This window comes from Coregonus lavaretus (assembly GCF_964263955.1).
Source record: "Coregonus lavaretus genome assembly, chromosome: 26".
NCBI lineage: Eukaryota > Metazoa > Chordata > Actinopteri > Salmoniformes > Salmonidae > Coregonus > Coregonus lavaretus.
This window is the reverse complement of record NC_140013.1, coordinates 15,244,209-15,271,360: the sequence shown is the minus strand read 5'-3', so window position 1 is coordinate 15,271,360 and position 27,152 is coordinate 15,244,209. Positions and strand designations below refer to the sequence as shown.

At 43.1% G+C, this 27,152-nt stretch overlaps 1 protein-coding gene across 1 annotated transcript in view; it reads right to left on the bottom strand.

Annotated features, from left to right (window-relative positions):
* Positions 1-27,152, bottom strand: part of LOC311102145 (delta and Notch-like epidermal growth factor-related receptor) — a 75,513-nt gene that overhangs the window by 12,099 nt on the left and 36,262 nt on the right. The window contains exons 4-7 of the mRNA XM_084143378.1: positions 16,708-16,871; positions 7,111-7,259; positions 6,184-6,337; positions 5,163-5,276 (exon numbers count right to left, since the gene is read on the bottom strand). Of these exons, the coding sequence (XP_083999504.1) occupies positions 5,163-5,276; positions 6,184-6,337; positions 7,111-7,259; positions 16,708-16,871 (581 nt within the window). The remainder of the gene's footprint in view (positions 1-5,162; positions 5,277-6,183; positions 6,338-7,110; positions 7,260-16,707; positions 16,872-27,152) is intronic.

The window sequence follows — 27,152 nt, the reverse complement described above, 5'->3', positions numbered from 1 at the left end:
GTTTATTGTCTGCATCCTATTGGACTACTGGATGTTAATGTGTAACACGTTTCCCTGTTTATGTGCTTTAGCAATACTGTATGTCAATATGGTCATGCTAGTAAAGCCTCTTTGAATTGAATTTCTTTTCTGATTTGGTTTATTTTACCTAAATGGATACAGGGTAGTGTGTTTTGTTTATAAATCACTCAGAAAGTTTTCTTTCTTAAAACAAAATGTGGAATCAACTGTCCACAGTAGTGGGGCTTCCATAAATAGGAAATGGCACATTGTTGTACCCTTTGTTGTATCCTGGAGTTTTGTTCACATTGAATATGAACCCTGTATTTGTACCCTGTACTTTTTCATTTTTTTTTCATTTTTTTTTTTTTCATTTTTATGGCACTATCTCTCTTGCATCTGCACTCTTGTACAAAATACGTGTTATAATAAATGTCATATGATTTTAAAGTAAAATAAAGTTTATAATCTTTGAATATCATGTGTTGCCAGTTTTTTTATGTGTGCCCCCCTGATTAAACACTGGCCCCTCCTTGGCCCCCCTAGTAAAATGTGTCTAGAACCGCCACTGGCTGGGAGTTTACCTCATATTTTTTATTTTTTATTCTGCTTTGCTACTAAAATCATAATAAACACTGACAACTACAATATTGTGTTATTGTTGTTATTGTTAAGCGTATTATTAATAATAATATTAATAGGGGAGGGGGGGGGGGTAGTTCAAGGTTCTTCAAAAGGTTCTTTGAGGATCCATTAAAAGGGGTTATTTGAAGAACCCTTTTAAAGAGTTCTTTGAAGAACTTATAGGGGTTCCTCCACAGTTTCAATTTGAAGAACCCCTAAAGGATTCTCCAGGAACCTTTACTTTTTAGAGTGTGACAGCTGCGTCAGAGTTTTGAACGACCCTTCCCCCTCTTTTGTTCCATGCTGGCTGAAGACCTAGCTAGCCAGTAACTAGCTAACACCAGACACAGATGAAAGGGGAGACATATACTGGAAGTATCTTTGCCATAGATGAATAGTGTAAAATTGTAATTATACTGTATTTGCTGACACCACATAGTCAAATGTTGGCATCAGTAGAGTAGCTATCTAGCTATATAAACCACGTCCCTCTGCAAACACGCCTTCTCCGATGTTGGTTACAAGGCGGTACTTATTTAAATTAGGTAAGAGAATATCATGTTACCATTGGTGTATTAAAATGAGAGTTAGGATCACCCTATTCCCTTAATAATCCCGCCTCCTGTCACGTCCACTCCCGCTCCCCCTCTCCGGCACTCGACGTCGCCGTTCCACTAACCAATGGTCCTGGCAACCCATCCTTACGCACACCTGGCAACCTTCATTACGCACACCTGCGCCTCATTAGGCACACCTGGACTTCATCACCTCCCTGATTACTTCCCCTTTATATAGCGTTGTTATCACCCACCAGGCAATATTGTTTATGTTTCCATGTTTAGACGCTTTTCTTGTTTTGTATCGGTCAATGTTCTTCGTCATTAAACTCATTAACTGCACTTGCTTCCTGACTCCCTGCGTCTACATTACACCTTCTGAATCCAAGTATTTAACATGGGGGAGGGGACCAGTTACTGTGTGATCAAAATGTATCAATGTAAAAGCAACAGTCATTTTTCATACTTTGGGCATCATACTTTGATTTGGTTTCATCCAAATATCATCAAATTTCATGAAAAACATGATTTTGACTGTTCATGACCTTTGAACCGCGCTCTACAGCTCAGAGGATCGTGGGTTCAATCCCATTGCTAGGCACTCATTCTTATTATTTTATGTTTTAACCCTATCCCAAACCTCAACTTTAATTAATGATTAAACTTAATTTTCTAGTTTTTACATTTATCCCCCCGGACAAATGTTGTTTACTGAAGTGAGGCAGCGAGATCTTGTTGAGTGGAGACATGTGCACACACACATATATACACACAACCACACATAATCTCAGATGTAGTAGAAAATTAGACATGACAAGAGGTAAAGAAAAGAGAGAGGTAACGGTGCCAAAAAGGAGGATGTGAAGATAGAAGGGAGGAAAATCGAGCTCTGTTCCTTCATCGCTGTAGAAAGCTAAGTCTGCTGTGTATGTGTGTGTTTGCCTTGGGCAGTGTTGTCAGGGAGATTGGCTGGGTGTCTTAGCATCAGGACCCCATATACATCTCTCTCTCTCTCTCTCTCTGTCTCTCTCTCTCTCTCTCTCTCTCTCTCTGACCAAGCTCATAATTCATTATGACACAGGGGGTATGGGTCAGCAGACATGGTAAAGACACACTCGCAAACATGCATGCATACACAAGAACCCCCTCTCCCCACCACCACACCCACTTTACCTAGCCTACACACTTAACCAGATTCCCAGGGGAGCTCTGATATGAAAGGAGGCAGCGTTTGCAGAGCTTCTGCTTGCCAATAGAGCGAGTTAAATATAGCGCCCCCACCCCTCCTGTTCCTCACTGGAGACAGTGGCAGTCCTAGAGCTGAGAGAGAGAGACCTCAGAGGACAGACACAGAGCTAGGAGGACTGCTGGGAGCAACCTCCTCTAGAGACTCTGGCTGTGTCTGAAATGGTACCCATATTCCCTAAAGCAGATCGCTCAAGATTTACTTTGAAATTGGATGTCTGTCCATGTCCTGATGGGCGCAATCCCATGACTCTGAATCCGATTGCGCGTTCAATCCCAGTGGTAGACACTTAACCCTCAACTTAACCATTCGTAATGGATGCCTAAACTTAATGTTTTAACCCTATCCCGAGCCTTATTTTCGAAATGTGACATTTGGAGAAACGTAGATAAAAGTCAGAATCTGAAGTCAAATTGGTAAAACCGTAAGATCTTGTTGATTTCCTATAAAGTGCGCTACTTTTGGCCAGGGCTCATAGGCAGTATGTCATCTGACATGAGTGGTCATGAATGGACATGACACGTAATAACCAGACTGTTTATGATACTGCTCTGCTGTCAAACTAATACTATACACCTGCTCACCTGCTATTTGCCTTCAGCATTGGCATTTGGTGATCATAAGCCGTGATTCTGCTATGATTGCCTCTGCTATTGTTGTCATCTGCTGTCATCCATCACTTTATTTTATGCACAGCGTGATAACTTCCGCCGAGAGGATCTGTGCTAAATAAACTTGGTTTGATTTATGAGTGTGTGGGTAGGCAGTGATACCTCACTGGGAACAGCTGACAGAAATAGGTTTCTCTGTGTGTGTGTGTGTGTGTGTGTGTGTGTGTGTGTGTGTGTGTGCGGCGTTCGTTTGTGCGTGACTGCGCACATTGGGAGAATGCTTTAAAAAGAAACCAAATTATCATTAAAGCTCTTCACTGCATGTGTCTTTAGAGACAGTGATAGTTAAAAGAGAGGAGCTAGAGTAAAGATACTTGTCACTTCTTCTCCAAATAAAGAAGAGAGACAGTCTAGTCCAAAAGGAAACAGTCTAGAGGTAAATGAACAACAGTACAACAGTGTGTCTTTTCCTCATGGAAGACACTGCTTCTGCTGTGTGTTATACAAGAAAATGCCATACACCATAATTCCAGGTCCGTCAACTCCAACTTTAGCATTTCAAAACTTCTCTGTACCTAGTATTGAGGGGTATGCTACAAAGCAGGATCAATGAGTTAGCCAGCTAACTTTGATAAGCAACCAGAAATAACTATTGATTTTATAGTTAATTAAAAAAGCTAAACTTAGATATGTCTATTCGTTTGTTAAATCAATTAGACCATGCCCATTTCAAGCTTATCTTTCTACAAAATAAAAATAATGTTTAGCCAAGTTAGCTGGCTAACTCCATAATCCTGCTTTGTAGAATACAACTCTGATATACTTCTGTGCTCACATTCACCTGCAAGAAAACAGCAACAAGAAAACAACAACAACTGTGTACCCTAACACATTCTTTACGTCTCTCCTGCTCAGTCTCTCACAACTGGATGGGAATCAGGTGGACAGGAGTCTGCAGCTTGGAGTCTACAGCCTGGTCTGCAGTGTGGAGCCGTCTGCTCCCACTCCCAGTGTGTTTGTGTATAAACAGAGGTAGAGGTGAGGCAAGGTGCCTCCTCATCACCCTCCACTGGCTGATTGTGTTGACCTGCAGTCACCTGCAGTCACATGCTCACTGGAGAATGTGATTGGCTAATTGCCTTGAAACCCAGTAGAAAGGCTTCAAACGGCAGGATTACCTAACGAGCCTGTTAAATATGTAGATGTGCTCTCTCTCTCACACACACACACACACACACACACACTCCTTGTCGCACTAATTACAAAATGCTGAAGCAGTTTCCGCCCCCATTGTTGCACCACAACCACCATCTCTCTGTGAAAACAACCAAAGGAAAAAAACTGCTGTGGATGGATTAAAAATTCTGGTCGGTGTTCGTCCAACAGTGTAAGATTAATAATTTAATCCGGTTTGCGTTGTTAGCAGGACTGTGGATCAGAACTCAGTGACCGCAGGGAATTGTACCTGCAATGTATCATATTTTCTGGACCAGGTTGTACATTCATACCTCTGTTGTTTTATTGATGTGTTCGAAGAGGATTATTCCGGGATGGTTTTGCATGGGAGTGTCTGTGTGTGTTTGTGTGTGTGTGTGCGTGTGTGTGTGTGTGTGTGCGCGTGTGTCTATATATAAAAAGCGTGGATTGGCATGCCCTTATTTAGGAGTGCTGTGTTTGTCAGAATTTAGTTTTAGCGGGCTAGCGTGGATTTCCCATGTGGGGCTGAGAGCGGGTTGTTAGGGCCAGGAGGACTAATTAGAGTAGTGGAGGAAGGTTTAAATTAAGCAACGGTCTGGCACAGATAAACACTGAGCAGACACAGAAACGAACGGCAGCGGAACTAGGATAGCCTCACACACACACCACACATGCACACAAGAACACCAGATGCACGCCTAGACCAGGGAACCAGGACAGTCCAACACACAAAACCAGCTAATGAAGCTCAGAAAATAAAACTGATTAACAACGTGGTATTGTGCAGAACATCCTTGCTATTGTGCCTTGCTGTGGATCTGTGCATTTTATGTTATGGCAAGAGATGTTCTGCACTCAGAGCATTGCTGTGCTATTGGTACTGGGGTACCTACTAACCACAGGGCAGAGTTCTGATAAAGTACCTACCCTCAGGGCAGTAGCACCTGGGTCCGGCCAGGCTGCTGGAGCAGGTAGCCCCGTTCCTGCAGGGCTGAGACAGGCAGTGGTCCACCTGCAACTGGCAAAGATCACCCTCGAACCCTGGAGCACACAGACGAAACACAGTGTCACATAGCATTAAACCTGAACACACACAGAAGGCAAAATATACACCCGCAACTCTTACGCACTGACATGCAAACCATCCAACTACCTCTATAACAAGCACACACACACACACACAGAAAAACACATGCACGCACGCATGCATGCATCACACACAAACACACACACACAGGCCACCCTATGTCTCACACTTCCCCATGACTGTCTATCTTCATTAACTCATCAGGTCAATTCAAAACAGAACACTCACTCTTCCAAGAACAAGTCAACAAGTCCTGCATCTAGCCAGATACCTCCAACCTTGCTACCCATCCAGCCAATTAACATGAATCATGTAGTGCTGCCTCCACAGTGCTCTGGATGAGCCTGTGAGAACCCACTGCCCTCAGTCTGTCAGGCAGGCAGACATACCACCACAGTCCTGTAATCACCCTTCTCTAATAAGATGTGACTGGCCATCAACAACAGCTCCAGCCTCTGCTTCTATAACAAGGTAATGAACCTCTCAGGTGGATCGGAGCTGCCCTCACTGGTCTGGGCCCCAAATATATCTAATTGACAAGTTGAAAGGGTGTATTCTTCTCTGCATTCCCTATTTCATTTGGAGACACTCACACACACACAGGCATGCACGCACATACGCATGTACACCACAGGAGGTTGGTGGCACGTTAATTGGGGCGGACGGGCTCGTGGTAATGACTGGAGCGAAATTAGTGGAATGGTATCAAATACATCAAACACATGGCTTGCAGGTGTTTGATGCCATTCCATTTGCTCCATTCCGGCCATTATTATGAGCCGTTCTCCCCTCAGCAGCCTCCTGTGATGCACGCACATACGCATGTACACACAGACACACACACGCACACACAGTAGTTACCTGGAGGGCAGATACAAGTGAAGTTGCGTCCCTCGTCCCCCTGCCTCAGGTCACTACAGATGGCGTAGTTCTGGCAGGGCCTGAGGTGGCAGGCATCAAACTCCTCACAGAAGATTCCAGAGTAACCATTCTCACACTCACAGAAGAAGGTGCTCTGGAGGTCAGAGGGGTCACGGGGTCACTGTCACATACTGACTAAAGGTACCAAAACTAGAGCCAGGAGTTTCTCCCAACCACATGACCTGACCAGGATAAACTCATGGCCCTATATGTGACAAGTGATTAGAGATACCGAGGGGTTCATGTGATGAGAAGAAAAACTGATGAGACTGAGTGGTCAGATAACATTGTGGAACATTCTGAGCATAATGCTCAACACTTTGTCTATCACTGGGATGGTTCTGGTTACTGGGGAGGGAAAGAGTTAGCAGGCCCTCAGTCTAGCACACGTCTCCTCTCTCCCCTCTCCTCTCCCTTCCTTTCTTTTATTTTCTCTCTGCAGCAGTGATCAGTCTGCTAACAGTAATGCCCCTAGGGACCTAGGGAGCCCCAGGGAGCAGTAGGGATGCAGGACTTTATTATTAAGAACGCTGTCTCCATCCCACAATACATTTATGCCTTTCTCTGTTCCCATGGCAATAAGGCATGGTCTTTATTCTGTCTTGCTTATCTTTTTCTCCTCTCAGTCTCCTGTTGCTATGTTACCGCATAGTGTATCATCAAGACAATAGTGTCGCAATCTTACAATATTCTGCTGAATTACAGCAATTACCTTCCAGTATATTGAGGGGAAAATCTGTTTTCTGAATATTGAAAGTGACATGTTAAGCCTTAAAATATTGTTCACAGGATCAAGCCCAAAGACAAGGGATTGATTCACCGACGCAAGGACAGGTGACATCACATATCTGACCCCTGACCTCTTACCACAGAGGGCTGGGTGATGCACTTCCCCTTCCCAGAGCATTGTGGGTCGCTGAAGCGGCTGCCAGGCTCCACACAGCTGCTGGCCTTCACTGTCAGATTGAGACGCAGGGTGACCTCTGAGCCACTGGGGGCTCCCACGCGCAGTACACCTATAACGGGAGAGAGAAAACAAGATCAATCAAAAAACATTTATTCTATCCTAAGGTCCTAGCTGATTCACCTTGATAAGTATGAAAAAACTGAATAAATGTGAGCAATATTGAATATTGCCAATTTAACTAGAGAGAAAGTTAGGGGAGGTCAACAAGGACTAAGGGACAGAGGCATTGTGTTAAGATCAGGTGCAGAGAGAAGTATGGTCAAACTTGTTCGGTTCTACAGAAGTTTGCCATCTTAACATCATTGTGCGTAACATTGACCAGAACACCTTGTGTTTGACAAATGTTCTAGGGAGGGGTTGCATATGGATCATTACCTAGATAAGACACCTCTAGCTTCCACTGCAAAAGAGAAATGTATTTCCCGGCGACCAACTATTAGAGAAATGGAGAAGAAAAGGCCATGCGAGCAAATATGACTCAAAACCAAAATAGATGAGTTATTGTTCTGTGACACACAGCAGACTGCTACCAGAAGCATCCATTTTAAAATAGCCTCAAAGTGAAGATTAACAGCCGTTATTATGGACCTGCTATGAGCCAATGAGGCGCGAGCACAGCCAGGACGAGTCAATGCCACAGCAAAGCCCTGCAGCCAATCAGGAGTCTGTAAAAGCTGGTCCCCTAACACCTCACCATTTTCTGGTTAGGTCAGCCCAATAACGTCTGTTCCTCACAACACAAGCTCACAAATGCAAAGTCACTGCTCTCTGATGCAGCACTCGCATGTATTATTATATTATATTATATTATTATTATATACACACACTCACACACACTTACGCTGCGTTTAGACAGGCAGTCCAATACTTAACTTTTTTTCACTAATTGGTCTTTTGACCAATCACATCAGATCTTTTCACATCAGATCTTTTTCAGAGCTGAACTGATTGGTCAAAAGACCAATTAGTGAATAAAATATTAGTATCGGGCTGTAAGTGTGAGTGTGTGGGCATGCGAGTAAGAATTGGGCGGCCTGCCTAAATGCAGCATTAGACACACACACTGTAAAAAAAAGATTCAACGTACAATTGTAAGGCAACCAACTGCAATAGGATTGTGAGTTTGCTCAACAAAATTATCACACACAAACTTTTTGTTGTGAGTTTACTCAACAACATTTCTGCTGAGCAAATTCACAATCCTATTGCAGCTGGTTGCCTTACAATTGTGAGTTGAATCATGTATATATACATATTTTTTGTCCACTCTGTATGCCACCATCATTATTTCATTCACACTATCTGTCTCACATGTACGAACATGCGGCACATGCGTGCACGAGTGGGAATGTGAGTGCACGTGTGTGTGTGTACTGCATGTTTTTGCATGTGAGACAGATTATGTGAGATGCACACAAGCACACACACACAGCTCCACAGCAGCCTTGCTCTCACGGACGTGACTAATTTATTATCCAGAGTCTTTGAGTGGTAAACAACCAAACATGATGACAGAAAAACAACTCTCGCTCTTTCTCTCTCCTTTTCTCTCTCTCTCTTTAATTCTCTCTCCCCTTCCTCTCCTCTCTCCCATCTCTCACTCCCCCTCTCCCCCCTCTGTATTTCCCCTATCCCTTTCCTGTCTCCTCTCACTCCACCTTCTCCCCTGATCTCTCTTGATCTTGCCCCACACAAACACCATCTCCTCACACAGAGCTGCAGGATCTCAGGTGGAGTGTCTCCAGCCAGCTTAAGGTCAGTGGACAGATAGGCTGAGACCTAACACAACAGTGTTGGTATGGAGACCACGCACAGGGGTCAAGTAGACAATTCACTAAAGGGAAGGACACCAATTATGACTCCACACCTGCTGGAATCAACCGAACCTTCAGACGTACGTTACTGTAACATTTCTCATTGAAAATAGAAAGACTTAACGATAAAATATGCAGAAAAATAACAAAACTGAATTCCAGAGCCAAGTGTTTATGTGCGCCAGCCCCATACAAATGAGACATTATCATACTGTTTATGGAATTTATGGATATTGCGTTCTTGATTTACATTTCATGCAAATTACTGATCCAGACAACTCAGAACACTGCAGAGAATGTGCATGTTAGTATTGAAAACATGATGGAATACCATTCTATCCAATTCCCCAATGGGCTTGTTTGATCAGGGGCATATGTATCTGACTTTGATGTACCTTATACCAATAAACTACAAGTATCCTCTAAATATAAATATGCATAATATGCACTTTTATCACTATATGTGCTATGCAAAGATCCATTCCCTTGGAGTTGAAGATAGCCATCTCTAAGCCAAAATACAGTTGGCACCAATAACAGGTTTGGAAGTATGGAAGTGATAGCGCCATAGCACCTATATATTTACCACCAAATGGACAGACAGAATAAAGTAACCTATATTCCTCCAAATGGTTTTTAACAGTTGTATTGAGGTGGGGGAAAATCTTCTGTTCCACATAGGAACAAACAGGATAATGTAAGTAAGCAAAGTGAGATTGAGGAGGGGCCTTACTGAGGAAGTAGTTGTGTTTTATGCACTATATCATTAGATGTGCTACTGGATTCTTTTTCTTAGGAGATTGTAATCTCTAACCAAAAACATATGCACCAGTGACAGGTATACAGTGCTTGCTACATGTGTCTAGGTTTCCCACAAGATGGACAGGCGGAGAGAACAGGAGAAAGTTCCTTCCTCCATATATTTTGTTTTTGTGACCAACTTTTTATTTAGTTGTGTATTTTTGTTTTTAGGTGGGGGGTGGGGGGGGGGGGGGGTGGGGGGGGGGGTAGAGGTTAAAAAACAATCAAACAAATGCATACAAAGATAACCCCAACCCGTTCACCGCCCCCTCAGTCCCCATCCATCCACCCGCATCCTCCCTCCCCATCCGGAAACCATGTTTGAAATCAAATCAAATAAAACAATTATTTTATTTGTCACATGCTTACTTACAAGCCCTTAACCAACAATACATTTTTAAGAAAGAATACCAAAATAATCACACAAAAATACAACATAAAATAATACGAAATAAAAGTAACAAATAATTAAAGAGCAGCAGTAGAAATTACAATAGCGAGGCTATATACAGGGGGTACTGGTACCGAGTCAATGCGCGGGGACACCGGTTAGTCGAGGTAATTGTGGTAATATGTACATGTAGGTAAACAGAGAGTAGCAGCAGCGTAAAACAGGGGGGGGGGGGGCAATGCAAATAGTCTGGGTAGCCATTTGATTAGTCTTATGGCTTGGGGGTAGAAGCTGTTTAGAAGCCTCCTGGACCTAGACTTGGCGCTCCGGTACCGGTTGCTGTGCGGTAGCAGAGAGAACAGTCTATGGCTGGGGTGGCTGGAGTCTTTGACAATTTCTAGGGCCTTCCTCTGACACCTCTATACCAGGCGGTGTCAGAGGAAGGCCCTAGAAATTGTCAAAGACTGCAGCCACCCCAGCCATAGACTGTTCTCAATACTTTGTTATATACCCTTTGTTGGCAATGACACAGGTCAAACGTTTTCTGTAAGTCTTCACAAGCTTTTCACACACTGTTGCTGGTATTTTGGCCCATTCCTCCATGCAGATCTCCTCTAGAGCAGTGATGTTTTGGGGCTGTCGCTGGGCAACACGGACTTTCAACTCCCTCCAAAGATTTTCTATGGGGTTGAGATCTGGAGTCTGGCTAGGCCACTCCAGGACCTTGAAATGCTTCTTACGAAGCCACTCCTTCGTTGCCCGGGCGGTGTGTTTGGGATCATTGTCATGCTGAAAGACCCAGCCACATTTAATCTTCAATGCCCTTGCTGATGGAAGGAGGTTTTCACTCAAAATCTCACGATACATGGCCCCATTCATTCTTTCCTTTACACGGATCAGTCATCCTGGTCCCTTTGCAGAAAAACAGCCCCAAAGCATGATGTTTCCACCCCCATGCTTCACAGTAGGTATGGTGTTATTTGGATGCAACTCAGCATTCTTTGTCCTCCAAACACGACGAGTTGAGTTTTTACCAAAAAGTTCTATTTTGGTTTCCTCTTCTGGATCATCCAAATGCACTCTAGCAAACTTCAGACGGGCCTGGACATGTACTGGCTTAAGCAGGGGGACACGTCTGGCACTGCAGGATTTGAGTCCCTGGCGGCGTAGTGTGTTACTGATGGTAGGCTTTGTTACTTTGGTCCCAGCTCTCTGCAGGTCATTCACTAGGTCGCCCCGTGTGGTTCTGGGATTTTTGCTCACCGTTCTTGTGATCATTTTGACCCCACGGGGTGAGATCTTGCATGGAGCCCCAGATCGAGGGAGATATCAGTGGTCTTGTATGTCTTCCATTTCCTAATAATTGCTCCCACAGTTGATTTCTTCAAACCAAGCTGCTTACCTATTGCAGATTCAGTCTTCCCAGCCTGGTGCAGGTCTACAATTTTGTTTCTGGTGTCCTTTGACAGCTCTTTGGTCTTGGCCATAGTGGAGTTTGGAGTGTGACTGTTTGAGGTTGTGGACAGGTGTATTTTATACTGATAACAAGTTCGAACAGGTGCCATTAATACAGGTAATGAGTGGAGGACAGAGGAGCCTCTTAAAGAAGAAGTTACAGGTCTGTGAGAGCCAGAAATCTTGCTTGTTTGTAGGTGACCAAATACTTATTTTCCACCATAATTAGCAAATAAATTCATAAAAAATCCTACAATGTGATTTTCAGGATTTTTTTTCTTCTCAATTTGTCTGTCATAGTTGACGTGTACCTATGATGAAAATTACAGGCCTCTCCCATCTTTTTAAGTGGGAGAACTTGCACAATTGGTGGCTGACTAAATACTTTTTTCCCCCACTGTACAATAAGTTGACTGTGCCTTTAAACAGCTTGGATAATTCCAGAAAATGATGTCATGACTTTAGAAGCTTCTGATAGGCTAATTGACATTATTTGAGTCAATTGGAGGTGTACCTGTGGCTGTATTTCAAGGCCTACCTTCAAACTCAGTGCCTCTTTACTTGACATCATGGGAAAATCAAAAGAAATCAGCCAAGACCTCAGAAATATAATTGTAGACCTCCACAAGTCTGGTTCATCCTTGGGAGCAATTTCCACTTGAAGGTACCATGTTCATCTGTACAAACAATAGTACGCAAGTATAAACACCATGGGACCACGCAGCCGTCATACCGCTCAGGAAGGAGACGCGTTCTGTCTCCGAGAGATGAACGTACTTTGGTGCGAAAAGTGCAAATCAATCCCAGAACAAAAGCAAAGGACCTTGTGAAGATGCTGGAGGAAACAGGTACAAAAGTATCTATATCCACAGTAAAACAAGTCCTATATCGACATAACCTGAAAGGCCGCTCAGCAAGGAAGAAGCCACTGCTCCAAAACCGCCATAAAAAAGCCAGACTACGGTTTGCAACTGCACATGGGGACAAAGATCGTACTTTTTGGAGAAATGTCCTCTTGTCTGATGAAACAAAAATAGAACTGTTTGGCCATAATGACCATCGTTATGTTTGGAGGAAAAAAGGGGACAGCTTGCAAGCTGAAGAACACCATCCCAACCGTGAAGCACGGGGGTGGCAGCATCATGCTGTGGGGGTGCTTTGCTGCAGGAGGGACTGGTGCACTTCACAAAATAGATGGCATCATGAGGAAGGAAAATTATGTGGATATATTGAAGCAAAATCTCAAGACATCAGTCAGGAAGTTAAAGCTTGGTCGCAAATGGGTCTTCCAAATGGACAATGACCCCAAGCATACTTCCAAAGTTGTGGCAAAATGGCTTAAGGACAACAAAGTCAAGGTATTGGAGTGGCCATCACAAAGCCCTGACCTCCATCCTATTGAAAATGTGTGGGCAGAACTGAAAAAGCGTTTGCAAGCAAGGAGGCCTACAAACCTGACTCATTTACCTCAGCTCTGTCAGGAGGAATGGGCCAAAATTCACCCAACTTATTGTGGGAAGCTTGTGGAAGGCTACCCGAAACAATTGACCCCAGTTAAACAATTTAAAGGCAGTGCTACCAAATACTAATTGAGTGTGGGTAAACTTTTGACCCAATGGGAATGTGATGAAAGAAATAAAAGCTGAAATAAGTCATTCTCTTTACTATTATTCTGACAATTCACATTCTTAAAATAAAATGGTGATCCTAACTGACCTAAGACAGGGAATTTTTACTAGGATTAAATGTCAGGAATTCTGAAAAACAGAGTTTAAATGTATTTGGCAAAGGTGTGATGTAAACTTCCGACTTCAACTGTACATACATATACAGTGAGGGATATACAAAAAGTATTTGATCCCCTGCTGATTTTGTATGTTTGCCCACTGACAAATAAATGATCAGTCTATAATTTTAATGGTAGGTTTATTTGAACAGTGAGAGACAGAATAACAACAACAAAATCCAGAAAAACGCATGTCAAAAATGTTATATATTGATTTGCATTTTAATGAGGGAAAAAAGTATTTGATCCCCTCTCAATCAGAAAGATTTCTGGCTCCCAGGTGTCTTTTATACAGGTAACGAGCTGAGATTAGTTTGCCAATGAACATCTGAATGATTCAGAGGAGAACTGGGTGAAAGTGTTGTGATCAGATGAAATCAAAATGGAGCTCTTTGGCATCAACTCAACTCGCCGTGTTTGGAGGACGAGGAATGCTGCCTATGACCCCAAGAACACCATCCCAACCGTCAAAGATGGAGGTGGAAACATTATGCTTTGGGGGTGTTTTTCTGCTAAGGGGACAGGACAACTTCACCGCATCAAACGGACGATGGACGGGGCCATGTACCGTCAAATCTTGGGTGAGAACCTCCTTCCCTCAGCCAGGGCATTGAAAATGGGTCGTGGATGGGTATTCCAGCATGACAATGACCCAAAACACATGGCCAAGGCAACAAAGGAGTAGCTCAAGAATAAGCACATTAAGGTCCTGGAGTGGCCTAGCCAGTCTCCAGACCTTAATCCCATAGAAAATCTGTGGAGGGAGCTGAAGGTTCGAGTTGCCAAACGTCAGCCTCGAAACCTTAATGACTTGGAGAAGATCTGCAAAGAGGAGTGGGACAAAATCCCTCCTGAGATGTGTGCAAACCTGGTGGCCAACTACAAGAAATGTCTGACCTCTGTGATTGCCAACAAGTGTTTTGCCACCAAGTACTAAGTCATGTTTTGCAGAGTCATGTTTTTACTTATTTCCCTCATTAAAATGCAAATCAATTTATAACATTTTTGACATGTGTTTTTCTGGATTTTGTTGTTGTTATTCTGTCTCTCACTGTTCAAATAAACCTACCATTAAAATTATAGACGGATCATTTATTTGTCAGTGGGCAAACGTACAAAATCAGCAGGGGATCAAATACTTTTTTCCCTCACTGTATATGCATATCCTTTTTTTAAATATATTTCCCTTTATTACTTTCCAACCCCACCACCCCTTCCCTAATTGGAGTAAACTAGTGAACAACAATGCTTAGGCCTCTACTTCCAGCTTATACATACTATATACATTTTATGGACACAATCAATTTTAATAATTCTATTTTGTTTGTTTTTACTCCTGAACTTCCTCTACCCTCAACCTCTCCGATCATTTTCATGATGTCCATCCGGTTTGCTTCTATATGCCATATCTTTCTAACTGTGCTCTTTCACAAAAGCTCTCAACCTATAACCTATAACCTGTGTTGGTGTGCTTGGACCATGTTAGTTTGTTGGTGATGTGGACACCAAGGAACTTGAAGCTCTCAACCTGTTCCACTACAGCCCCATCGATGAGAATGGGGGCGTGCTCAGTCCTTTTCTTTTTCCTGTAGTCCACAATCATCTCCTTTGTCTTGATCACGTTGAGGGAGAGGTTGTTGTCCTGGCACCACACAGCCAGGTCTCTGACCTCCTCCCTATAGGCTCTCTCGTCGTTGTCGGTGATCTGGCCTACCACTGTTGTGTCATCGTCAAACATAATGATGGTGTTGGAGTCGTGCCTGGCCATGCAATCATGAATGAACAGGGAGTACAGGAGGGGACTGAGCACGCACCCCTGAGGGGCCCCCCGTGTTGAGGATCAGCGTGGCGGATGTGTTGTTACCTACCCTTACCACCTGGGGGCGGCCCTTCAGGAAGTCCAGGATCCAGTTGCAGAGGGAGGTGTTTAGTCCCAGGGACCTTAGCTCAGTGATGAGCTTTGAGGGCACTATGGTGTTGAACGCTGAGCTGTAGTCAATGAATAGTATTCTCACATAGGTGTTCATTTTGCCCAGGTGTGAAAGGGCAGTGTAGAGCGCAATAGAGATTGCATCATCTGTGGATCTGTTGGGGCGATATGCAAATTGGAGTGGGTCTAGGGTTTCTGGGATAATGGTGCTGATGTTAGCCATGACCTGCCTTTCAAAGCACTTCAAGGCTACAGACGTGAGTGCTACGGGTCGGTAGTCATTTAGGCAGGTTACCCTAGTGTTCTTGGGCATAGGGACTATGGTGGTCTTACATTTTACATTTTACATCCAGAGCGATTTACAGTTAGTGAGTGCATACATTTTCATACTGGACCCCCGTGGGAATCGAACCCACAACCCTGGCGTTGCAAACGCCATGCTCTACCAACTGAGATACATGGGTCTTCTTGAAACACGTTGGTATTACAGACTCAGACAGGGAGAGATTGAAAATGTCAGTGAAGACACTTGCCAGTTGGTCAGCGCATGCTCAGAGTACACGTCCTGGTAATCCGTCTGGCCCTGCGGCCTTGTGAATGTTGACATGTTTAAAGGTCTTACTCACATCGGCTACGGAGAGCGTGATCACACAGTCATACGGAACAGCTGATGCTCTCATGCATGTTTCAGTGTTACTTGCCTCGAAGAGAGCATAGAAGTAATTTAGCTCATCTGGTAGGCTTGTGTCACTGGGCAGCTCGCAGCTGTGCTTCCCTTTGTAGTCTGTAATAGTTTGCAAGCCCTGCCACATCTGACGAGCGTCGGAGCTGGTGTAGTACGATTCGATCTTAGTCCTTTATTGACGCTTTGCCTGTTTGATGGTTCGTCGGAGGGCATAGTGGGATTTCTTATAAGCTTCCGGGTTAGAGTCCCGCTCTTTGAAAGCGGCAGCTCTACCCTTTAGCTCAGTGCGGATGTTGCCTGTAATCCATGGCTTCTGGTTGGGGTATATACGTACAGTCACTGTGGGGACGACGTCATCGATGCACTTATTGATGAAGCCAGTGTCTGATGTGGTGTACTCCTCAATGCCATCGGAAGAATCCCGGAACATATTCCAGTCTGTGCTAGCAAAACCATCCTGTAGCTTAGCATCTGCTTCATCTGACCACTTTTTTATTGACCGAGTCACTGGTGCTTCCTGCTTTAGTTTTTGCGTTTTTGCATTTCCCACCCCGCCTAACCCCCCCACCTCCCTGACTCTATATTGTTGTTGTTTTTGCAGTATTATTGTAGTTGTGGAAGTACTTCCTACTTACTGAGGAAGTAGTTGTGTCCCAGGGGGAGGGAGTGGTCAGAGACCACCAGTCCATCTGAGGCCTGCTGGAACCACATGATGGTCCCCTCCACCAAGGAGGAACGCTGGAAGCCATCCTCTCCAACACGCCACAGGACGGGCGCTCCACTCACATTCACCAGGATCCTGAAGAGAGGGGGGGGGGGTGTGAGAGAGAAAGAGAGAGAGTCCTCTAAGCCGAATACTTTTGTTACCAGCCTGCTACAGTGTGTTCAGAAAGTATTCATAACCCTTGATTTATTCCACATTTTGTTGTGTTGAAGCCAGAATTCAAAATTGATTCAATTGTTTTTTTCTCACACATAATTCCCCATAATGACAAAGTGAAAACATGTTTTATCACATTTTTGCAAATGTATAAAAACTGAAATACAGAAATTTCTGATTTACTTAAGTATTCACAACCCTTTGCTATGACACTCCAAATTGAGCACAGGTGCATCCAATTTCCACCTGTGGCCAATTCAATTGTTTGGACATGATTTAGAAAGAAACACACCTGTCTATAGAAGGTCCCACAGTTTACAGTGCATGTCAGAACAGAAACTATACAATGAAGTCCAAGGAACTGTCTGTAGATCTCCGACATAGAATTGTGATGAGGCATATATCTGGGGAAGGGTATTAAACAATTTCTAGAGTGTTGAAAGTTTACAAGGGCAGAATGGTCTCCATCATTGGGAAATGGATAAACTATGGAACTACCCAGACTCTGCCTAGAGCTGGCCGTCCGACCAAACTGAGAAACCGGGCAAGAATGACCTTGGTCAGGGAGGTGAACAGGAACCCAATGACCACTCTGACAGAACTACAGAGTTCCTTGGTGTCACGACTTCGGCCGAGGCTGCCTCCCCTCCTTGTTCGGGCAGGCTTCGGCGTTCGTCGTCACTGGAGTACTAACCACTGCCGCCCCAATCATCATCACAATTGTCTTGTCAATCACACACACCTGGTTCTAATCCCCTAATTAATCTGTGTATAAGTGTTCCCTCTGCCCCCTTGTCCTTGTGGGTGATTGTTAATTGTGAGAGTATGAGCTCGGTGGAGCTACTCATAACATTGTGTTGCCAGGGTAGATTTTCCCCCTGTGCCTATGTATTATTGGATTCCGTTACAGTGTAATTGCCAGGGATGTTTGTTTCCCCTGTGCCTGTTTCGTTGATCGCTATTGGAGCGCATTTGTGTGTCAACAAAGGAATAAACTCTGTATTCGGTGATTACCCTCCTGCGCCTGACTCCTTTCACCACACTCCCCACACTTGGCTGAGATGGGAGAATCTGCCAGAAGGACAACAGTCTCTACAGCAGTTCCCCAATCTGGGCTTTATGGGAGAGTGGCTAGACAGAAGCCACTCCTGAGAAAAAGGCACATAACAGCATGCCTGGAGTTTGCAAAAAAGGCATGTGAAAGACTGAGATCATAAGGCAAAAGATTCTGTTGTCTGATGAAACAAAAATGTAACTATTTGGCCTGAATGCAAAGCGCTATGTCTGGAGAAAACCAGGCACATCTCATCACCCGTCTAACGCCATCCCTACCATGAAGCATGGTGGTGGAGACTGGTAAGGATAGAGAGAACAATGAATGGAGCCATATACAGGCAAATCTTTGAGGAGAACCTGCTTCAGAGTGAAAACGACCTTAGACTGTGGGCAAAGATTTTCGTTCCAACAGGATAATGCAATACAGCCAAAGCTCTTCTGGAATGGTTTTAGAACAAGAATGTGAAAGTCCTTGAGTGGCCCAGCCAAAGCCCAGACTTCAATCCCATTGAAAATCTGTGGAAAAACTTGAAGATTGATGTTCACTGCCTTAGATGTTAGATATTTCTGTATTTTATTTTCAATACATTTGTTTTCACTTTCTTTTCACTTTGTCATTATGGGGTATTTTGTGTAGATGCGTGAGAACACAACAAAATGTGAAATAAGTCAAGGGGTATGAATACATTTACATTACATTTATGTCATTTAGCAGACGCTCTTATCCAGAGTGACTTACAGGAGCAATTAGGGTTAAGTGCCTTGCTCAAGGGCACATCGACAGATTTTTCACCTAGTCGACTCAGGGATTAGAACCAGCGACCTTTCGGTTACTGGCACAACGCTCTTAACCACTAAGCTACCTGCCGCCCCTATACCATCTGAATGCACTGTATACATTTTATAAGACACACAAAACCGCATGCTAGTATGATGGGATGGTGGACATGAGTAATGCCTGGTCCTGTCTGTCTCAGTGGGGGTACTATACTGCTTACTGTGGTGACTGTACAGCTCTGAAGGTCAGGGAGTTATGACTGCTGTGGTCAAGGGCCATTACTCATCTGACTTTGGGCCAATTACTGAAAGAGAGAGTCTATCTGCACAGAGAGTGTCAGCAAAGCAGATGCGCTCCAACTCAACACAAGACCAGCTACACTCCCAGACTCTTCCCACTGGCTGAGTCACTCACAGATAAACACACACAGGGAAGTAAGTAAGTAAGTAAGTAAGTATTGACCTTTCAAAAGCCTTTGATACCATTGACCACCATTTTTTGTTGTTGCATAAATGACAAACTTATGGCCTTCGAAATACAGACCTCGACTGGTTAAGGAGCTACTTAGTTAATAGGAAACAGTTTGTTTAGTGGAACAACACAGTTTTGGAGTTCAAGAACGTGCCCTGTGGAGTTCCTCAACGTTTGATCCTTGGCCCATTGCTCTTTTTTTTATGTTAATGACAATTTTGATTGTGTACATTTTATATTGTTTGCTGATGACACCAACATCTTTCTGTCTGATAAAGATGGTGAGAAATTGATCGTTAAAATGAATTCGTAATAAAAACAAATTAGACGACTGGTTTAAAGCAAATAAGGTGTCTTTAAATTAGGGCTGTCAAAGTTAGCGAGTTGATATCGCGTTTATGCACGACATGTTAATCAGCGTACATTTCTTTTTACGCCGTTAATCGCGTCTCCATTTCTTCCCCACACGGAAACTTTTAAGAGGACTTGTTTCCGTAACTGACCTTTTTAAGCACAGGACACAACACGGAACACAGCTACAGTCAATGCTTGCGCATTAACATTGCTGAAGACTGTGTGCCTCTAGCCAAAATCATGTAAAAGTCATGCCCAATATTAACAGAGCTATATTTCTTCTTTCTGCCACGGATTTGTGCACATGTCGCGGGCCGTTTTTAAATACTCGCCAGCCGCAATGTTTTAGTTTGATAACAAACAACATTGTTTAGCTAGCTAGTCAGAGGAAGGCCCTCAAAATTGTCAAAGACTCCAGCCACCCTAGTCATAGACTGTTTTCTCTGCTACCGCACGGCAAGCGGTACCGGAGTGCCAGGTCTAGGTCCAAAAGACTTCTCAACAGCTTCTACCCCCAAGCCATAAGACTCCTGAACAGCTAATCATGGCTACCCGGACTATTTGCACTGCCCCCACACCCCATCCTTTTTACGCTGCTGCTACTCTGTTAATTATTTATGCATAGTCACTTTAACTCTACCCACATGTACATATTACTTCAACTACCTCAACTAGCCGGTGCCCCCGCACATTGACTCTGCACCGGTACCCCCCTGTATATATAGCCTCCCTACTGTTATTTTATTTTACTTCTGCTCTTTTTTTCTCAACACTTTTTTTTGTTGTTGTTTTATTTTTACTTTCTTTGTTAAAAATAAATGCACTGTTGGTTAAGGGCTGTAAGCAAGCATTTCACTGTAATGTCTGCACCTGTTGTATTCGGCGCATTTGACCAATAAAATTTCATTTGATTTGATTTGATTAGTCATGTTAACATGACTAGGCTATGCACACATTTAGATGGCACATGAAGAACTGAAATGGAATAAGCTACTAAAAGAGATGCTTCAAAGGCAGGCTGCATATACAAGAGTGGGGTGTGTAGAATTGTGTGTGTGTGAGAGAGTATATTTGTGGGAGTGGGAGTAAGTGAGAGAGAGAGGGTGTGGGAGGGGCAGTGTTTAGGCCTATGTGTGTAAAGTTATCTGAACAGTACAGATGGTTAGTTTTCATAACATTGTTGGACAAGTTGAAGCACTATTTGTTCTTTGTATCCATAGAGCCAGTACATTTTTCTTATAGTCATACTAATCTAGAATGCCTGAAGCTTTAACAGTACTCAAAGCTGTGTATGTGTGTGTGTAGTGCGCAAGTGTTAAACTTTTTCTCCCCAATTTCGATCTTGTCTCATCGCTGCAACTCCCCAACGGGCTCGGGAGAGGCGAAGGTTGAATCATGCGTCCTGCGAAACATGACCCGCCAAACCACGCTTCTTAACACCTGCCCGCTTAACCCGGAAGCCAGCTGCACCAATGTGTCGGAGGAAACACCGTTCAACTGACGACCGAAGTCAGCCTGCAGGTGCCCGACCAGCCACAAGGAGTCGCTAGAGCACGATGAGCCAAGTAGAGCCCCTCTGGCCAAACCCTCCCCTAACCCGGACGACGCTGGGCCAATTGTGTGCCGCCCTATGGGACTGCCAGTCACGGCTGGTTGTGACACAGCCTGAAATCAAACCCGGGTCTGTAGTGACGCCTCAAGCACTGCGATGCAGTGCCTTAGACTGCTGCGCCACTCGGGAGGCCCACTACTTTTTGCAGATAGATTGTAATTTCCATCAATGTAATTGTCTGCATCACTTCCAATCCCCCATGTTTTTTCCCCTCGCAAATAATATATATACATACATACACATACATATACACATACATACATATAAATACATATACATACATACAGTGGGGAAAAAAAGTATTTAGTCAGCCACCAATTGTGCAAGTTCTCCCACTTAAAAAGATGAGAGAGGCCTGTAATTTTCATCATAGGTACACGTCAACTATGACAGACAAAATGAGGAAAAAAATTCCAGAAAATCACATTGTAGGATTTTTTATGAATTTATTTGCAAATGATGGTGGAAAATAAGTATTTGGTCAATAACAAAAGTTTCTCAATACTTTGTTATATACCCTTTGTTGGCAATGACACAGGTCAAACGTTTTCTGTAAGTCTTCACAAGGTTTTCACACACTGTTGCTGGTATTTTGGCCCATTCCTCCATGCAGATCTCCTCTAGAGCAGTGATGTTTTGGGGCTGTCGCTGGGCAACACGGACTTTCAACTCCCTCCAAAGATTTTCTATGGGGTTGAGATCTGGAGACTGGCTAGGCCACTCCAGGACCTTGAAATGCTTCTTACGAAGCCACTCCTTCGTTGCCCGGGCGGTGTGTTTGGGATCATTGTCATGCTGAAAGACCCAGCCACGTTTCATCTTCAATGCCCTTGCTGATGGAAGGAGGTTTTCACTCAAAATCTCACGATACATGGCCCCATTCATTCTTTCCTTTACACGGATCAGTCGTCCTGGTCCCTTTGCAGAAAAACAGCCCCAAAGCATGATGTTTCCACCCCCATGCTTCACAGTAGGTATGGTGTTCTTTGGATGCAACTCAGTATTCCTTGTCCTCCAAACACGACGAGTTGAGTTTTTACCAAAAATTTCTATTTTGGTTTCATCTGACCATATGACATTCTCCCAATCCTCTTCTGGATCATCCAAATGCACTCTAGCAAACTTCAGACGGGCCTGGACATGTACTGGCTTAAGCAGGGGGACACGTCTGGCACTGCAGGATTTGAGTCCCTGGCGGCGTAGTGTGTTACTGATGGTAGGCTTTGTTACTTTGGTCCCAGCTCTCTGCAGGTCATTCACTAGGTCCCCCTGTGTGGTTCTGGGATTTTTGCTCACCGTTCTTGTGATCATTTTGACCCCACGGGGTGAGATCTTGCGTGGAGCCCCAGATCGAGGGAGATTATCAGTGGTGTTGTATGTCTTCCATTTCCTAATAATTGCTCCCACAGTTGATTTCTTCAAACCAAGCTGCTTACCTATTGCAAATTCAGTCTTCCCAGCCTGGTGCAGGTCTACAATTTTGTTTCTGGTGTCCTTTGACAGCTCTTTGGTCTTGGCCATAGTGGAGTTTGGAGTGTGACTGTTTGAGGTTGTGGACAGGTGTCTTTTATACTGATAACAAGTTCAAACAGGTGCCATTAAAACAGATAACGAGTGGAGGACAGAGGAGCCTCTTAAAGAAGAAGTTACAGGTCTGTGAGAGCCAGAAATCTTGCTTGTTTGTAGGTGACCAAATACTTATTTTCCACCATAATTTGCAAATAAATTCATTAAAAATCCTACAATGTGATTTTCTGGGTTTTTTTTCCTCAATTTGTCTGTCATAGTTGACGTGTACCTATGATGAAAATGACAGGCCTCTCTCATCTTTTTAAGTGGGAGAACTTGCACAATTGGTGGCTGACTAAATACTTTTTTTCCCCACTGTATATATATATATATATACATATCCTTTAAAAATATATATTTCCCTTTATTACTTTCCAACCCCACCACCCCTTCCCTAATTGGAGTAAACTAGTGAACAACAATGCTTAGGCCTCTACTTCCAGCTTATACATACTATATACATTTTATGGACACAGTCAATTTTACAATAATTCTATTTTGTTTGTTTACACTCCTGAACTTCCTCTACCCTCAACGTCTCACATCATTTTCATGATGTCCATCCAGTTTGCTTCTATATGCCATAACTCAACTAAAGTGCTCCTTCACGAAAACTCTCAACCTATAACCTATATACTTAGTATGGACACAGCATGCCCTACATTAGTTATCTTGCTGTTATTAGTTGTTGTTAGTTGTTATTAGTCCCATCCTTCAGCTCCCTTCAACACCTCCCATCTATCTCTTAACACCATCCATTTTGGATTTCTATTTGCCATATATTTTTCAACTGTACTGTGATGTTTCACAAAAGTTCTGAACCCTTCTATTCTCATTGTTTCTACAGATTGTAAATTGAAAATAAACATTTTTGCTAAATTTATTATTATATTATTGATCGATTGACTATGACTTTTCAGATCACCCAGTAGTGCTATCTGCAGGGTTAGCTCCAGGTAAATATTGCAATCCTTCAGCCATTCCTGGACCAGTGACCAAAAACAAGCTACAAATGGACAGTACCAAAACAAATGATCTAATGATTCTGTCTCTTCGCAGCAACATCTGCAGAGCTGGGAAGATTGTATCCCCCATATAAATAACATTCCATTGGTAGCAATAATTTTGTATATTAATTTAAATTGAAAAATTCTAAGTTTTGAATCCGGCGTCGTTTTGTGTATCAGTTCATAACCACTATGCCATGGAATCGGTACGTCAAAAATCTATATGGGACGGCTGTCAATCCTTTGGTCCTTAAATGAAACTGGTATACTTTTTTATTTATCACAGTTTTCTTTAACCAATTATGTTCTTTAATGCAAGGCCGACAGACAAGTTCCTTACTTTTTCCCCCTTCCACTTCCCTCTTCCATTTTTGCGGTAATGCTGCAATTATTTGGTTGTAATTTTGGGTAGAGCAGACATTTCCATTTGTTTTTGTTAGCTGCATGTGCGACATAACTCCACCAGTCCTACCTATGATATCTTTTATGAAGATTATACCTTTTTTTTTCTTCTTTTTTTTTCAAAGAATACTGCCTTTTTATCAATTAGTATATTTGAGTTTAACCACAATATTTGTTGCATTATTTGTTCTGTCGTTTCTGGAGGATTAAATTGAAATTGCAACCAACTTTCTATGGCTTGTTTATGAAATAGTGATATTTGGGAGATGATTTTCATTTCAAATAACTGAAAGTTAGAGGTTGTAATCTGAATAAAGGGAAAAAGGCCATTATTGAACATGGGGTGAGACAATCTTACTAATTTGCTAGAGAACCAGTTTGGATTTAAGTATAACTTTTGTATGACTGAAGCTTTTAGTGATATGTCTAATGCTTTAATATTTAATAATTTATTTCCTCCTAATTCATATTCATTATATAAATAGGCCCGTTTAATTTTGTCTGGCTTGCCGTTCCAAATAAAATGGAATATTTTTTTCTCATATAATTTAAAAAACTGTTTGCTAGGCGTAGGCAAGACCATAAGCAAATAAGTATACTGGGATAATACTAAAGAGTAAATCAGGGTGATTTTTCCACAAATAGACAGGTATTTACCTTTCCATGGTAGCAAGATCTTATCTATTTTTGCTGACTTTCTATTAAAACTTGTTGGAGTGAGATCATTTATTTCATTTGGGATATGTATTCCGAGTATATCCACATCACCATCAGACCATTTTATTGGTAAACTCCATGGTAATGTAAAAATTGTATTTTTTAGTGATCCAACACGTAATATTTTACATTTATCATAATTTGGTTGTAATCCAGAGAGGTTAGAAAATGTATCTAGATCCTCTATGAGGCTGTGGAGGGATTAAAGTTGTGGATTTAAAAGAAAACATGAATCATCAGTGTACAATGACACCTTTGTTTTTAAGCCCTGGATTTCTAATCCCTTGATATTATTGTTGGATCTGATTTCAATAGCTAACGTTTCGATGGCCATTATAAATAGATATGCCGATAGTGGACAACCTTGTTTTACTCCTCTTGACAGTTTAAAACTTTCTGAGAAATAGCCATTATTTACTATTTTACACCTACATGATTTTAACCCATTTTATAAGAGATTCTCCAAAATGGAAATGCTCCATGCATTTATATATAAATTCCAGGCGTACTTTATCAAATGCCTTTTCAAAGTCTACTATGAATAGCAGGCCTGGTTTCCCAGATTTGTCATAGTGTTCTATTGTTCTATTGTTTTTACTGAGTCGTCGTCGGGTGAGGTTGTGTCTCTCTCTGGTGGGAGGTAAGCTTGGCTTATATGGCTTAAATACATAGTTTGGGCTTTGTCGAGTAAAGCTTAAACTATGTATTTAGATTGTAGTTAGGTATTGTAGGTAGTTATCGTGGGTTGTTGTATGTAATTATTGTAGGTTAGTATTGTATTCGGCTGAGCCCGGTGAAGCACGAAGCTAGCTAACCCACTACCTGGACTAGCTAGTGGGTAGCTACTGGTAACTATTAGCAACTGTAGATAGTTGTTTCACGCCTGAGAGTACCTGTAATTACGCCAGCTAGCTGCCTACAATAATTACATACAATAATGCCTACCATTCAGCAGTTTTTCTAACCTCATTGTCTGAAGCGTTAACGTTAGGTAGTAAGTGGCTACTGTGCTTGAAATTTAGCTAGCTTGTTGCTACCTGGATAGCTACTAAACAATAGCTGGAACGACCTAGCGAACAGACGCGAACTGGCTGAGTCAATTCAGTGGCTAGCTTTGCACTTGGCTCGCTAACAGTAGCTGCTAGGGGTAAGTTATAACCTACATTTGTGTTTTGTTTTTACATACTGGTAGCCAGAGTCGTTCAAGGGAATTCGGGACATGGGTGACTAGTTAATGTTAGCTTGGCTCTCTTTGTGTGTTCGTGCTGTGGGAGGAGGGGTTTCTTCTTTGTCTGAAAGCAATGGCTAGCTAGTATGCTAACTATTCTAGCTAACTAACTGGCTGAATAAGTTGACGACGGACTCGCTCAAGCTGTCGGGACTAACCCACAACGTTAGACACGGACACAAATGATCTGCTTGGCGTGTTGACACACTGGTGGTTTGTTGTGGCCGAGTATTGGTGCTAAACCGTGTTGTTGGAGTCCGGCATGCTAGTTGGCTGTGGCGTCATATGACTAGGTGCCCTGGACGATTTTCACGGAAGAATACTGTACCAAGTTAGCTAGCTGAATAAACTAAGTTAGAGTCTATTCCTAGAAAACATTGAACCGCTGTTGTATACAACAATTATAGTTTCTGAGGTGGAAGTTGGGAGAGTTATATTTGGGTGTTTCAGTGAAACGTAAGTGAGGGAGGCCCCGCTCTCTCCTTTCCCAGATGTTTAGTTCATTTCATTCCGATCTCCTTTGCATTATTGTAGCCATTTTCTGTAGCCTGTCAACTATGCCTCTGTCTATCCCTGTTCTCTCCTCTCCGCACAGGCTATACAAACACCTCACACCGCGTGGCTACTGCCTCTCTAACCTGGTGGTCCCTGCACGCACCCCCCACGTGGAGTTCCAGGTCTCAGGCAGCCTCTGGAACTGCCGTTCTGCTGCCAACAAGGCAGAGTTCATCTCAGCCTATGCTACCCTCCAGTCCCTCGACTTCTTGGCGCTGACGGAAACATGGATTACCACTGAAAACACTGCTACTCCTACTGCTCTCTCCTCGTCTGACCATGTGTTCTCGCATACCCCGAGAGCATCTGGTCAGCGGGGTGGTGGCACAGGAATCCTCATCTCTCCCAAGTGGACATTCTCTCTTTGTCCCCTGACCCATCTGTCTATCTCCTCATTTGAATTCCATGCTGTCACAGTCACTAGCCCATTCAAGCTTAACATCCGTGTCAT